The 15,668-nt window shown below is 40.0% G+C and overlaps 2 protein-coding genes across 3 annotated transcripts in view; one reads left to right on the top strand and one right to left on the bottom strand.

Annotated features, from left to right (window-relative positions):
• RSBN1L (round spermatid basic protein 1 like) overlaps window positions 1-332 on the top strand; it is a 30,015-nt gene extending 29,683 nt beyond the window's left edge. The window contains exon 7 of the mRNA XM_017745947.1: window positions 1-332. Coding sequence (XP_017601436.1) covers window positions 1-283 — 283 coding nt within the window. The 3' untranslated portion in view covers window positions 284-332.
• A 6,510-nt stretch (window positions 333-6,842) lies between these two features.
• On the bottom strand, window positions 6,843-15,622 carry TMEM60 (transmembrane protein 60). Of its 2 annotated transcripts, XR_001865747.1 has the most exons (3): window positions 15,314-15,622; window positions 11,572-12,518; window positions 6,843-11,093 (listed from the first exon to the last, which is right to left on the bottom strand). XR_001865747.1 is itself a non-coding variant. In XM_017745948.1 (2 exons), the coding sequence occupies exon 2, from the start codon at window positions 12,474-12,476 to the stop codon at window positions 12,072-12,074; it is 405 nt and encodes a 134-aa protein (XP_017601437.1). In that variant the 5' UTR covers window positions 12,477-12,518; window positions 15,314-15,622; the 3' UTR covers window positions 6,843-12,071. The 2 variants fall into 2 exon arrangements, 1 of the variants encoding a protein (XP_017601437.1); XM_017745948.1 differs by having other exon boundaries at window positions 6,843-12,518.
• Between the last annotated feature and the right edge of the window lie 46 nt (window positions 15,623-15,668).

Genomic DNA, 15,668 nt, shown 5'->3' with positions numbered 1-15,668 from the left:
GTCCAGTGGGTTGATGATGCAAAACTTAATCAGCTGCGAAGGGAAGGCATTCGATATGCCAGAATCCAGTTATTCGATAATGACATTTATTTCATACCGAGGAATGTTGTGCACCAGTTCAAAACAGTTTCAGCCGTGTGTAGTTTGGCTTGGCACATCCGGCTCAAGCTCTATCATTCAGAGGAAGAACTCTCTCAAAACACAAGTACTGTTGAAGCAGGGACCTCTGCAGACCCCAAGTCTTCGGTTGTTGGACTTCAGACTGACAGAGTTTGTACCATGAGCAAAGATACTTCCGAAGACACCAAATTTCCAGATACTCTGCAGACCATGCCTCTTGCATCTCTCCAAGTAAAAGAAGAGCCCATGAATGTTGATCTCGCTGAAAAGACAGTGACACCTAATGACATCGGGGGACAGAATGTTCAGGCTAGGCTGGGTCACGTTGAGTTGACGTCACTAAAGTTGGAAGTGGATTCTAAATTTGAACCTGGTAACAAGGACTTACAAGGCAAGTTGTGCTCTGGAGGTCACGTACATCCAGATGATACAAGACAACACAGTTCATCATATCCAAAATTGCATGGACAAAGAGAGGATGATTTTTTGTGCTAAATTTGTATATATGGTTTTAAATTCCTTTTTAAACTTAATGATGTAATAATGTAAAGATCATAAATTGTGAGACAAGTTTGTGACTTGTCTTCGCATCTGTTACAGAAAATAGTTATGTAGCTTTGTAACATTCCTCAGTGCCTGTCCATAACTGTGAAGTATCAAAGCACTTAGGGCCAGATGCACTGTAAACACTGCAGGTTTAACATAAAGAAGTCTTTAAAAAATTTGAGTTGTAGGTTTTAGAGTAGAGCTGACATTTAACATATATATTTTTTGTAAGATGAGCCAGAATTCTTTTTGACAATTCCAGGCTTTTCCATAGAGCTTATTTATACCAATTGTTTCATTTTAAATATGTCAGCACTGTAGTGTAAATATCTTTTTTAAAAATCTTTTTAGTGTGATTTATACTGAAATGTGAGCCACTTAATAAAGGTTCATAATAACAGATTGGTTTTATTTTTGGGTCTGCAAAAAATAATTCAGTTCAACTGCCTCTCTAAGTGGTTATGTTTCTACCTGCACTAATGCATAGGATGCCCTTATGCCTTGGGGGTGAGGAGCTATAGCAAACTGAGATAGAGCTGAGGCATCTCTGAAATGCAGAATAGTCAGAAGGCAGAATCAGTCCTCCCTTTGCACGATTCCTTATGGGTGCTTGTTCCAGGCACTCCCCAAACTCCTGCTGTCGGATATTCATGGGGAACAGGGAGACAGGCTGTTCTCCCTGTTGTGGAGGTCAGTTGGATGCACAGTGGGCTCCAGGAGTGCTACCACTACCCACCTGCATCTCTCTAGATAAGCTGGTGCAGGGGAGCAGACTCCCTCCTGGGCTTTGCCTCTTGGCCCTGCTCAGGGCACAGTTCAGACAGGTGCATTTCATGTAAAAGAAAAACCCAACCAAAAAACCAACAAACCCACAAAACAAGCCAAAAAAGCAACCACCCCTTCAAATTAAAAAATTGTTACCTGACTACAATTAAAACCAAGACTATTTAAATGGTTACTTACCAAGCTGAAAAGGCCTCAGTTTTGTCAGTGACCTGTAACTCACAGAGACATACCTGGATTTAACTTGCTCCCTGTGCTGATAGTGCCAGGCAATGAAGAGGCTTGCCAATGTGTGTAGTAGGAAGGTTCCTCATGAGTCACAGTTTGGGAGCAAGAGGTGTTTCATTGAGAAAATAACAGCAGTGTCCAAGTTAATTGTTCTCTTTCCCCACCTATGGAACACTTGGATTCTTGTAAGTTGTGTTCTGAGGGAAGAGGATTTCAAGGCTAGCTAGCATCTGATCTGGTAAATCTATCATTTAACTTATTTATTCTCTGTGTAGTGTATTCCTGTGTAGTTCAAACACAGCTGAATGATACGTCTCCCTTGGGTAGCTGCACACAGCAGTAAACTGCCCTGCAGCCTGTCCTTCAGCTAAGTAAAATTTCAGCTCCAAGGCCTATTATTTCCAAAGCTCTCTGTATCTCTGATTTTTGTTAGGATTTTTCTGTATAACATTTTTGAAAGTTGTACATCCTTAAGTACCCAGTTTATAAACTGATGCACTTAGTGGTCACTTTGGCTTCATTTGTAGCAATAGAACAATGTGATTTTCAGGCGATGTCCAATTAAACTACCTGAGGTCCTTCTGTTGTAAATGTTTTTTTGCTTATAGGTTGTTAAAATTTAAAATGTTACTGCACACTCAGAGGTGGCACTAAAATTAGCTATTTATTAGATGAGTGCCCTGATTGGTTTAATCTAAAATAGATCTGTCAAGGAATTACTCATTAAATCAATATTTGAATTGCTAAACATTACTCCTACATAGCCATAATTATGTATTAGAGAAGCAATAGAAATGTGAGTCTCTTGGATGTGGCTAATACGTCCTTAAGTCTTACTACTGTTTTCTTTAATGCTGATTAATTAAGAGATTACTACCAGTTTTTCAGCCTCAGGGATCTTCCTTTCCCTTTTGCCATGAGCAAATGATTCATGTGTGATGTGGTAAGTTATTGCTCTAGCAGATTCTGATTTGAAAAAATTAATTTGTCCATGTTAGAATTTGAGCCTTTCTTATAGTAGGAATGTGGTCTCAGCTCCCTTTGTTTTCTGGATTATCTGGAAATAATGCTTCCACCTGTAATCTCTGGCTTTATGAACATCCATATACAGTTACATGGCCTTCCATTGCTGTTGTCTGTGCTGGCCATGGGAGAACAGCAGCAGAGCAGAGCTGCAGGTTGTAGTTTGCACCAAGCACGCAGCTCTCTAGGTGGGATAGATGAGGGCTTCAGCTTTAGCAAAACCAGCCTTGCCAGATACTGCTATTTAAAATAAAAACCACACAAACTCCCCAAACTATTTAGTTGACTCAGAATAAAAACTTTGCCAGTGTGCTGGTCATGCATACACCCACCATTCATTCTGGTTCAAGTAATTTTTTGTAACCTGTCAGATTTTAGTGAAGTGTGGACATACATCCCCTAGGACAGCTGACGACTTTCTGCAGCATAGGCCCTGTCCAGACTGAAATAATAAATCTTTGAAAATGATTAGCAAATACAACTTTACACTTATGAGTAGAACTTTTTTTCCTTTTGGAGACCTGCTCAGTGGTCTTGGCTGATGTGGTCTTGAATTCTGCTCAGGTATCTCTTAGTTCTGAGATTTTGCTTCTAAAGTGCCCACAGCTTCAACCCATTTTTCTCTTACCACTTTCAGAATTTTAAGAGACTTTAAAATTTGGCAGATTGTTTTGCAGTTTTTATGTGTTCTGTTTTTTTGAGACCGACTAGATTCTCACTCTAGGCAGAATTCCTTGCAGACAGAATTTGAACCATACTGGGATTATCAATGGCTACCAGACCTCCCTTTGCATTTACAGGTGTCTGCAGTCTGGGCTGGCTGGCTGCATTACTGTTTACTTTTTACTTGCTTTTTAAAGACAAGATTTAAAAGAACTGTTGTCCTCTCCCTGTGGTATGTTCATTTTAATGAGGTTGTCCTTTGAAAGGGGAGTACTTTTTCTGAGAATTTGACCTCCCAAATTGTTCATTAGTCTGACAAAGGTCTTGCTTCAGTCCTGTGTTATAACCTTTATTCCTGCTTCGTACAACTTAATCTTCAGACTTTTGCTTCAGCAATAAATCTTTCCTGTGTTCTGCTGTAATGAAATTAGTCCTTGCTTATTGCTTTTCTCCCTTCTCTGGATTTTGATGATATATAAATCTTTGTTACTTTGGCTGAAATCTCCAGTGGTTTAGTTGTCTCTCTTGGCCCTAGTTCTTGTGCAGATTGGAGAGATCTGCCCAAGGCCACTGGTGCTGTTTGTATCTCCCTGCACGTGCAGTGGTGTTCCAATTAATGACATGATGTGCAGAAATGTAGATGTTTTCCTAGATCCTGGTATATATTTGTGCATAGCAAAGAATCACATTGTTACAGTTGCTACAAGGGCTTTTAAGGGCATAGCTGCTTTTTTTTCTTTTGATATTACTGGATCTTTTGCATTTCACTGGCAACTGACTTCATGTGTTACATACAAGTGTTACTCAGTGTTGTGTCACCCCCAGCCCTCCAAATGCCTGAAAATTGACTCTGAAAGAACATTTTCATTGCAGGTACTGCTGGCATGCAGATTTTCCCTTCCTTGTTACTATAGCAAATATTTCAATACTACTTTAACTGAAATATTAATTCTATCTAGTATTAGAAATAAAGTATTATTTTAGAGGGTGATGATTTAATTCTTCATCTGTGAAAGAATTCCTTGGCGATAAATAAAGTTGATTTTTAAGTGGATATACACGTGCATAGTAAATAAGTTGGAATTGCAAAAGATGTAGGAAATGGAAATCAGAGTAAAATGCTTTGAAAGAGATCTGAACATTACAGATTTGGAAAATTGAGTAAGTCTTCCAAGAAACACAAGACTGGTATTCCTTTATTAAAATGACTGTTTTTTAATATCTGCATGTGAATAAGATGCTGAATTGTCCGAAATAAATCCGTGACTTTTCCTCGTTCATTGGCAAAATGAACCGTTGTGAGATAGTACACTGCCACGTGACCCTGCTAGGCTGAAAGCTGTACTGATTCTGATCAAGAGATCAAAGAACTCTTCAAGCTTCTCAAGTGTCATTTTATTTATTTTCTTCTAGTGGTCAGGTACGTAGAGAGCCTTGTGTTTAGACAGCGCAGCACCTGTACCTTACCCCGGATGTATCCAAGCTGGAAATGGAAAGGACAAATTCTCACTGCTTTGTGCTTTGCTGTGAATGACTGTCGAGAATGTTTTATTTGATTATGAGTCACTGTGTTCAGCTGATATTTTATTACTTTCTTAAACGGATGAAATGCACTTTAAAATTGTATAGAAGATACTGATATTTTGTGCAGATCCCACTGAATTTGCAGCGTATGTGGGAATATTTGGGGAACTGATTCCCATCAGTCACTCATTTCATTTTTCTTATAAATGCAAGTTATTTTGTGTTCTGTTCAGAAGCAGTGATTAACTTCACAATATTTAGGTTGCTGTTTCTGTTAGAATCATCAGGGATACTGACATTGCAAATTTAGTGTATTATATTCTAACCACTGTTTTTCTCTGTGCTTTGATGCTGATATTATCTCTGCTTTGAAGCCGTGCTGTACTTGAGTGCCAGCTAAACATTGATCTTCTCTTGTTCTGGTCATGCTGATAGATGAGCCTACTGATGAGGGTGTTAGTCCTAAATAGTCCTTTAATATTTGGTGTACAGTTATCTGATACAAACATTGATTAAAACAGCAGTTTAAACTTCTATTTTTATCAAGTTTGATTTTTCAATAGCTATTTTTGGTACTATGTTTTATCATTTTATTTGCCATCCACTGGAATGACAGTGCCATGTTAGGTGCAGCTCAGGCCTGTGTTCTAAGGACTGTACTTTTTATGGGAGCTTTTTTATCCGGTGTTGTTGAGACAAAGTGGGCAGTTAGCAGAGAAAGCTGTTCCTGGTGGCTGGAGATGAAAATCTTGAGAATTAGACCTGTGTGTGGGAGACTGTAATGTAAGTCAAGACTGCTAAATCTGTATCCTAAGCATGCAGTAATAACACTCAGGTACTTGCCAATGTGAACTGAAGCAACTGAGAGTTTTAGTTAATCACAGAAATGACATTTTTAGACTAAAAAACATCCTTTAGCAGTGATTTCTTTATGAACTTCAGAAGGAACACGGAGAGAAAAATTGATGCAGGTGAACTAAGCTCACATTCTCATTGCTTCCCTGTTTCTTGCTCTTATGCTGTTGTTCTGCACTGTAGGGAGATGTTTCTTGTATTTGTCTGCTTGGGATGTTGGTTTTGTTAGGAAAGGCAGACCAAAGGGAATGGTGTCAATGAATTGCAGATTTTCCTATTCTTTATCCCACTTCGGCACAAGTCCAAGGAGAAAATGCAGAACTTATGCTGAACAGTACTCTCGTGGTCCAGCTGCAGAGATTCCTTAAGTTGCCTTAGTTCTCAAAGCCTGATGCTTTTCAGCAGCACGTTGATACCCAGGTCCGTGCAGGTCTGCAAGGCTCATATGGGAGATGAACTCCATCAAAACTTCAGAAACCAGTAAACATACAGTGAAAAGGTGCAAACATTCTTTTCCCAACTCAGCATAGTTGTTTTTACTGCAATCCTAATTAAAAAGTGTGATGTGTTACATGATAGTGCTATGTTTTCCATGCTAGTAAATTCAAACAACTTATAGGATGCAGTTATTCAGGAGCTTTATTACTGAAAAGCCATGTTATTTATTCCCAAAATTATATTGATGTTAAAATAGGGAACACCTGATGTTAAAATTCTGAGTTTCTGGGAGTGTCATAATCCTCACTTCCAATTCCATTTTGTGTCACCCAACTTTTAAACTGTGGAAATGTGAAAAGTTTCATGAGGTTAGGCAAGCATTTTGCTTCTGTACTATGATGCAGATATGTCAGGAAATAATACTGATAATACATCTCTCACAGGGTTGTGTACCTGTGTCCTGTGCTAGTTCAGTCTTTGATACTGCCCTCTGTGCCTGGCGGTGCATTTTGTGTGTCTGCACACGTTCTTAGAGCATTCAGGTCAAACTTTGTTATAGGTGGGGATGTACATGTCACATAACTGCATTTTTTCAAGTATGAAAAGAACACAAAACTGGATACCGTTCTAAAATGGTGACAAATCAAGAAGAGCAGTATGAATTGGCAATTGAAAATTTTACTTTCATGACCTTTCACACGTGCATTGAGTATTTTCTGTCAGACAGAAGCAGATACTCGCCTGCAATGCATGCTGAAGTGTTCAAACTTCTATAAATGATGGGAAGAGAGAAATTATGTGCAACATATCTCTCCATGTCCAGTATATATCATCAGTACAGAGAAATACTTCCAGTTCATTTCAGCAAGCTTTTGAATTGCACTTTAAAACAAAGCTTCTGAAGGCCAAGTTCTCTCTTTTGCCCCCCATCAGCTGCCACAGGGAGCTGAGACAACATCCTTGTGCCTATTTATCACAAATCAGTGTGAACCATCACTCAGCATGGAGCTCTCCTTTTCCCTGCCACCTTCAGCATACCTGCTTTTCACTCGTTTTATCCTGTTACTGAAGGTCAGTTGGTAAATTTAGGAAAATGTGTGAAGACCACTGGTTCTCCTTCCAAGCTGTGACCAGTGCCTTTGAGAACAGCATAATTACAAACAGCTGTAATTAATTCCTGCAGCAGTTTCTGGAAAGGTCACAGTAGGCTATAGTGTACTTTGTATCATAAATCCTTCTGAATTAAGTTCTGATATGGCAGAGAAGCAACACTCTGTGTACAAAGATCTCAGCACAGTTCAGGTCAGTTAAGTATGATACAAAGAACTCAAAAGAGAAACGCTCTTGTCCAAGTTTCCCTGTAAGGACAAGGAACTTGGAAAGTCGAGCACTTCCAGCTGGTTGTGTGTGACTTCTGTGTGACGCCAGCAAGAAACATCTGCTTCAGCTTTCCTAATCATTCATTTCAAGGTTTGTAAACCTTTAAAAAAAAAAAAAAAAAGCCAAACCCACAGCCAAAACTGAAACTGGTAAACTGCTGATCTTTCTCTATTGAATTAGAGGCAGCAATTAAAAAGAGATTTGTAAGGACCGTGTGTGATTCTAGTTAATTAGAGATGCCAAACTTTCAGATAATTGTTACATCTGTGGAAGAGAAGGGGTTTATTACGGGGGCAGAGTCACCATTCACGGCCTATCTTGCTAATAATACACCAAATTCCAATGAAGCTAGTTCTTACTCTTCCATCTTTTGTTTTATATTATAATGATCAATTACCATCATCAGCCTGGCTGGGGAAAGCTGCTCTGCTCTTCTGAGCAACACAGGGCTGCTTTGGCGTCCTCTGAACAAGGGGGTCTAGACTTATTCTGCAAGAATCATCGGATGGGGAAGGCCTATGGGTATTGTTTTATGCTTGGTCCCTCTTAACCTATCACAGGTAAGAGAGTGTGTGTGCAGATAAAATCTTCCTGTCTGAGGTGCTTAAATGCTTGTTACACACTTGTATCACTGCTTGTTAAGTGGGTCATCAAAGTTTACCTGAATTGGAGGTAGGGCTTTAAACACTCTTCTCCATAAATTTTAAAAGCAGCCATAACAAGTTCACAAGGTCTAGATGGCCTGCCATGGAGTGGCATTCCATTCCAGGCAGGGGCTCAGTGGCCCTGGTTCCCATATGCAGAAGGGAACCAAGTGGGACGTGCAGATGACGCCTGTTCTCTCCGTCCCACACACAGGTAGCCATGGCGCATGCACGTGTGTGCTCGCTCTTGCAGCTCCTGTAGCCAGCAGCTCTAAGAGCATGTCCTGAGATGAATGTACTCTTCCCCTCTCCCCACAGCTCATCCTAATCACAGGTTTTCTTGAAAAATCACTCAAGACTGAAGGAAGTCAGTTCTCCACAGGAACCTCACGAGTGGGCAAAAAGTCTCAAACACAGAGCAAGGTCCTTCCATTGAGTATTTTTCAGAACTACACAATTCATCGATACACCTCCTAAAAACAACTGTTCCTGCTAGGCACTCCCCATAAATTACCTGACACGCATAACTTGGGGCTGGGTACACGGGTTTGCTTAGTAAAAGCTGATGTGTTGTTATAATAAAAATAAAGGGGTTATAAATATTTTGCATTATTTAACAACAGTTACGGTTTAGAATTCTTTCATCTTTTCTTGGTTTCTCCTTTAGCAAGGTAGGGCAGTCAACCACTCTGAAGTAATATGACTGACATTTATTTTAAAGATCATTTGTTACTTGATATTCTGAATTGAGATTCATTGCCGTAGAATGAAACGTTGTTTTCTTAGATAAAGCCCTTTCAGCAGTCTCCCACAATATGGTTCCTCTGTATTTTTACCCACATCTGTGTGACTGAACAGCAAGAGTAAATCCAAACACTTCAGGAAGAATTTTTTTCCACATACAAGTACAGTTGAATGTACACAATTAAAATTTTGTTAGTGAGACACTTTGGCCTAGGCATGTCCTGTTACCCTAGACTGTTTTTCATTCACTTCATGTTCTTCAGTCTCTAGGAACTGTAAATGGATCAGTACTTTGAGCATGCATGTTAATAATGTCCCAGATAACTGCTACATTTGAATTTGGGGTTACTGTATCTCCTGGAAGAGCGCTTTAGTCCACAAAATACACTCGTAGTTCCAGTTCTTTCCTGAAGTCCTATTCACTTGTTACCTGGAAAAGGTCATTTACTCACATCTGAGTTTGCCATGTGCTCCATGTGCCATTTGCTCCAGTGCTCCATGAAGCCAAGGCTTCACCCCCAAAAATTTCATATCCTCAGGCATTAAAAACTGTCTTGTTCAAGTACCACTTGGGCCAGTACAAATGCAGTCCTGAACTCACCCTGTGGTTTCAGTCTCTTGCAGCACTGGTGATTTCTCACTTGGAAAGGAATCACCATTGTCTCCCTCTTCTCTGGATCTCAGGACTGCTGGCACAGCTCAGCTACTGTGTTCCCTAAGGTTAACCTACTGGTCATAGGCTGTTTCAGCAGCTTAGAAAACAGTGCTTAGTTTTAGACTGGTAATGGAATCTCACTGTCCAAAAAGAAAAAAAAGGTGTATTACTTTATTCCTTTTCTTGCTCTTATTTGGCTGCTGTCAGTTGTTACAGATTTTTAAAGCAAATTTAGCTCCTTACAGAAATTACTGTTAACTGGTTATTTCTTGGCTTACAGCGTAAGTAGCAGAAAACATTAGTCCTCTTTCCTAGGATTACTCAATGTGCTGAATACTCTGGGTAGAACATTTGTGGTTTCTTTGAGGTTGTCTTCTACCTGCACGTGAAGAACCTGTATCTTATTCCATGTAACAAATAATAGTAATCATATTAGTGATGCCTTGAGAGACCTCCTAGTAACAGAGACTAGACAGGAATAAGGGAATAAAGGTAGGTATTTATTTGAAAGGCCTTCAAAGGTACCCCCTGGGAGCCACAGCCTATTGCCAAGATGGACCCCAAGATGGACGACAGGCCACGAGTTCTTCACAGTTTTACAGGTTTGGTTGATTTGCATATCAGGGTTAATTCTCCAATTAAAGCTTCAGTTTAATGATGTAATTCCCCTCCGCTTGCCGCCTTCTCAAAGGCTTTTAGTTTATACTTTTTGGGCCTAGGACGGTCTGGGTGTCCTTGAAGAACAGGCCCGGAGAGGCTTTGTTATGTCTACCTAGCACGAGAGACCAGAAATTAACAGGCTACAAGAAACTTCAGAGTTACACACTAATCAGTACAGAATTTGAAAAATATAGAAGTTAAAACCTAAGGCATCATTTCCCCCCTTTAGAGGCTTGACAAGGCCTCTACCTTGTCGAGACTCTATTCTAAATATTCTAAATATCTACTAGTAATGTGTGTCTAACAGCAGTATACATCTATAAACAAGAATTATAGTTACAATCATTATAAACAATCTTTAATCCAGAGTCTGTTTGGTAACCATGAAACCAGGGTGTGGAAGATACAATCAGATTTGAATGTTGTTCAATGTAAGATCTACGTTAGTTCTCAATAATAAATTCTTAATAAACAAATTTTGTTGATCCTTCCACTTCAGTTTACATGTCAATTATTAGTTTTGTATCCAAATGAATGTCTTTGGATACACTTTGGACTAGAATCATATGCAAAATTTGGTTCCAAACCTGAGTCAGGGTTACCAACTGTGTAAATAATAAGCACAGGAAAAATCATTTAATCTACGTCATCTTTGTTTGTATCAGTCTCTGTTTTCTCAGTTGTTTCAGGAGCAGGACTGGTCCTCTCCCCTTGGCCTGTAGAGGATCACTGTCCCACCACTTGACATAGACTCAGTCTCCAGGCGGGAAGGGATGTGCAGGTGTGTCCAGTCCTATGGGTCTGGATAACATGATGTAATTCTGGAGCTTCTGCAAAGTAGAACCTAAAGGCATTAGATATCTCTGCAAATCAAGTTTTCCCCTCATGTGAATTTCACCTGGAACATGTGGAATTTGATATGGCCTGCCATACAGTTTTTCATAGGGCCTCAGTCGTATGCAGATCCTCAGTAAAGCTATAGGCAAGGCCTGAACCCATGTCATGGATATCTCTTGACAAATTTTGCTAATTTGTGCCTTAAGGGTCCCATTCATGCGTTCCACTTTACCGCTTGCCTGGGGTCTGTAAGGTGTGTGCAGATCCCAAGCAATTCCCAAAATCTGGCTAACTTCTTGAATCATATTTGCAACAAAATGTGGTCCCCTGTCCAAGGACATACCCAAAGGAACCCCAAACCTTGGTATTATATGATTAAGCAAAACTTTCACCACCTCTTTGGCTGTGCTAGTGCGACAGGGGTAAGCTTCAGGCCATCCACTGAAGGTATGAACCGACACCAGTATGTACCTGTATCCTTCGCTGCGTGGTAACTCAGAAAAGTCTATTTGCCAGTAATCTCCAGGACGATCCCCTACCTTTGTTACTCCCAACACAACTCTTTTCCTTGTATCAGGATTGTTTTTGCAGCAGATTTCACACTTGCTCACTACTGATTGTACAATATCTGCCATTCCCTTTCCTATTACTACCTTTTTCAGACATTTCAGAAGATTTTCAACCCCGAAATGTGTGCTTTCATGTTCTCTTAGAGCTAGCTCTCAAAGAATTAGAGCTGGGACTACAACCTGATTTGCAGGTTATGTTGAACAAATACTTTTATTTACAAGAGCATATGTGAGTTTTAAAATTAAAAAATGGAACAAGTCTACTTTCAGTCTTCAGCCTGCTTTAGCTTAAGTCTCCACCTTGACTCATTTTGCTTTCTAGTTTGAAGATCAAATTTGTGGCAAAATGGCAATAATCTAGTTATTTGGTGCTAATCTTGGCACTGAAAACCCTGGCATAGCTTAGTCTCTTCGTACATAGAAGATATTATACCCAAGTTCAACCATGCCCCCAATCAGCAGGGCCCAGACCGGGATGAACACATAGGCCAGTTTCATGGTGGTGAATCGCTGCAACTTTGCACACAGGGTGAGGCAGAAGGCCAATTTCAGCAGCATTGCGATGAGGTACCAGACTTTCTTCTTCATGTTCTGGGAGCCATTGCGAGGGTCAAAGCCAGATTTGCACCGTCCAGCCATTTTTACAATTAACATAACTAGAAGAATTGTATCAAATATCCACACTGGAATAAAAATGAGGAACCAGTTCCAGGGTGCTTTCTCATCCAACTTTAGCACCAGCATGATCAGGAAGAGTAATGTAAAAAGCCATGTCAGCAGCACTCTTTGCGCCAGGGACATTCTCATTTAAACAGCTTTGAGAGGAAGTCCTTCGCTGTCAGCAACAACCTAACAAAAGGGGGAGGGAAGGCATCAAAAGATGGCACTACACCACCATTAGGCATATTCCACAAAGGAGACAAATTCCTTGCTCTTGCTTTCCCACTCCTAACCTCACCCACATACTGCTTCCTAGCATTTCTTTCCTAACTACCATGCTCAGCTGAACAGTGTTTGTTCCAGTCCACCATTGCCATGGAGCGCCTTAAGTCAGCTGTGTAACTGCCTTAATCTAAATTTGTTCCGTGAAACAAACTGTACTTTAATCGTAAACAAGCTGTCAGACTCATTTAGGGATTTTTTGAATGCTAAGAATATGGTTTAGATCCATTTTCCACCAGTACTGAGGCACTCATAGTTAACACTTGAAAACAAAATGTAACAATGCTCTCTCTGTAACAAAATAACCACAGTAAAATGTGAACAAGCACAAAGAACCCTCGGAGAGATCCTGCAGTCTGCAGAGCTGCAGCTGAAGTGACCTGGGCTCAAACTGAGCCAGCGAGCACTGCCCAGCTTTCTGTCAGCCAGCAATCTTGAAATTACTAGAAGCTACAGATAACGTTTGCTTTCTGACAGGTATCTCAAGTGTTCAGACACTGGCTGACAGGTTTATTGGCTGGGCAGGATATTTAAATTGCTCTGTAGTCATGACGAAAGAAAAACAAGACAAATGCATCTTCCACTACAGTCATGAAAGTTAAGTTTTTATATTTCCAACTGGAAAGTTTTTACCACTGTATCTGCCAAAAGCCTTTCACTACAAGTGTAAAAAACAGAAGTGCGAAGGACTATGATCTTCGTCTAGATTTCATGCTACAAAAATGAGTAATTTTTACCAGTGAAATGGTGCTGAAATAGGTATTTTAGTTATTTTTAAAAATTGAGTTTAAAAATTTAATAATTCCCTTTAGAACACCAGTAGTCTTTAATCTGAAATAAGAAAATGAGCTTTGATTTGTTCCAGATTACAAACATATTTGTATTACTGAAAGTGAGATGTCGTGTTCTGAAGCAGCTAATCCTCAGCACCACACGCTGAGGGAAGGACAAGAGCTGCTTCCCGTCTGTGCCCTCAGTGCCCCTGCCCAGAAGCCGCTGCTGCTTCCTCTGCGTTATTACCAATGCTCACAACATCACCTGATCATGGCTGCTAAACTCACCCAACAAGCAGAAATCGACTGCCACCTTTTTCTTTTTAACTGGGGTAGTTTTTTGCCAGATTAGGAAATTGAACAAATCCTGTGCTCAGGTAAGCTTTGCAACTGGAAGGAGGCAAGTAAAAGTTGCTTTCTCAACTGGTTATGAGATGATCTGCTACCTTACAGTGAGGGGATAACAATTTTGTGCATCACTAAAATTATCCTACAGTTGAAATCTGTGTCTCAGATTCAACACAGTTCAACAGATCTACTATTTTGTCCAATCTGTATTTGAAGTTTGAATGGATTTGATTTAGTGGATAGCAGTAGGATTTCTTGTAAGAAAAAGATGCAGTTTTGCTTGAAATAATCTAAACTGGAGTTGCTGTCAGTGCATCCCCTCTTTGTGTTGAGGCTGACACTTGTGTGACCCAAACCAGGCCAGTTCCCTGAGCTGACCTAGGAAAAAAAAAAGTTTAAAATAGGATTTTGTAATCTTACTTTTCACAATTTCAGTTCTGCTCAGTTCACCAAAGGATCTGGTGAAAGCCAGTTCCTGACAGGGTTGAACCAAGACCCCCACTGTTCTCTTCCTTAGGGAAGAGGTGGAGGTCAGAAGCAGTGCTCGAGAATTAAGGGGACAAAAAAAATGGAGGAGGTTTAGATAGTATTGTTTTGCTCTTGTTACAGAAGTAAACCTAAACCAGCTGGCAGGGGCAGAGGATTACAGAGCAATTACTATGTCCAGCCTAAAGTATTTCGAGTATTTTGAAAACACTTCCAATAATCTCAAGTGCAAGTCTGTGGCTAAAGTGAAGAGTCATGATCTGAAATGAAGTTTCAACATTCTTTTAATGAGAATGTTTTTCAAAACCAGTTCTAGAAATCAATGCTCCAAACACTATAAGAAGGAGACTCTCTTATTAGCAAACTGGAGAAAGGAGAAACCAAAGAAACAGACCGGAAACTTGGGTCTGAAAGGAAAAAAGAAATTCAACACTCTTAGAAGTATCAGGTTATCAGATACTCAAAGTAGGTGCTATCACCTGTCTCTGGAGGAAACACAAAGCTACTGAAGATGTATTACATGGGGCTACCCAATTTGAAGGTTGCTCACTTGAAAATACTTTGTTTCCTAAGAACCACTCTGTAACAACTCTGAAAAGGAGGCATAAAATTCAGCACGGGAAGAAGTTACGCTGCCTTTCTCTGACCTAACAGATGTTACTGCCGGACTGGGCAAGACTGCAAGGCTCCAGTCAGTTTTAGGGACGTTTTTAGATGAAAACTGAAGAAAATCCAAGTGTACTTTTGATATCTTAGAGTCCAAGTAAAGAAAGCTACCAGATTTTAAAGGCTGACAGCTGGGTATAAAGCTGACATAACAGTGAAGGGTTTGATTACATGGAGCATTTGATTATCTCATGATGAAAGAAAGATGATGGGGAGATTCTTTGCTAGAGCCCAGCTATCCCAACAAGATGGGTGACACTGGGAAAAGGATGCAGCTGTGCTACAGGTTTGAACTGGCTCTTCAGTGAGAACACTGAAGGGATGTCAGAGTGTGAAAATAAAAAAGCTATTGATTCCTATTATAGGAGCTACATAATTAGGGAGTGACAATTTTCAGTGATGAGAAACTATCCAAGGAACATCACTGACCTTGGTGGGATGATCTGCATAACGAGGATATTATGATAGCTAATTCTGTCCTGTTTAGAAGAAAAAAAATAAAGAGGAGAGCAACTTACACATGACACTCAGCTCAGTAGTAATGATAACATAAACCTATACATTTAAACCTTGAACCTCGCCTAAAAAAGTCCTGAAATGCATTATTATGCTGAAACCATATTAAACACAACCCCAGTTCGATGGAATACCGTTTTAGAGCCTATTCCGAACGTATGAGTAATTTAATACTTATAAAGAAATACTGCGGTAGGCCCGGTTTAAAAGCCCACTTAAACACAGCTTTGTATTCACAAACTCGACCCCTCCCTCGGCCTCACGGCCT

The sequence above is a fragment of the Corvus brachyrhynchos genome, unplaced genomic scaffold, assembly GCF_000691975.1.
Source record: "Corvus brachyrhynchos isolate BGI_N302 unplaced genomic scaffold, ASM69197v1 scaffold239, whole genome shotgun sequence".
Classification (NCBI taxonomy): Eukaryota; Metazoa; Chordata; class Aves; order Passeriformes; family Corvidae; genus Corvus; species Corvus brachyrhynchos.
The sequence above is the reverse complement of the archived record's forward strand: the minus strand, read 5'-3'. Positions and strand labels throughout refer to the sequence as shown.

Excerpts from the sequence above, each read along its gene's own strand:
- TMEM60 (XM_017745948.1), bottom strand. The coding sequence starts at position 12,476 with ATGAGAATGTCCCTGGCGCAAAGAGTGCTGCTGACATGGCTTTTTACA.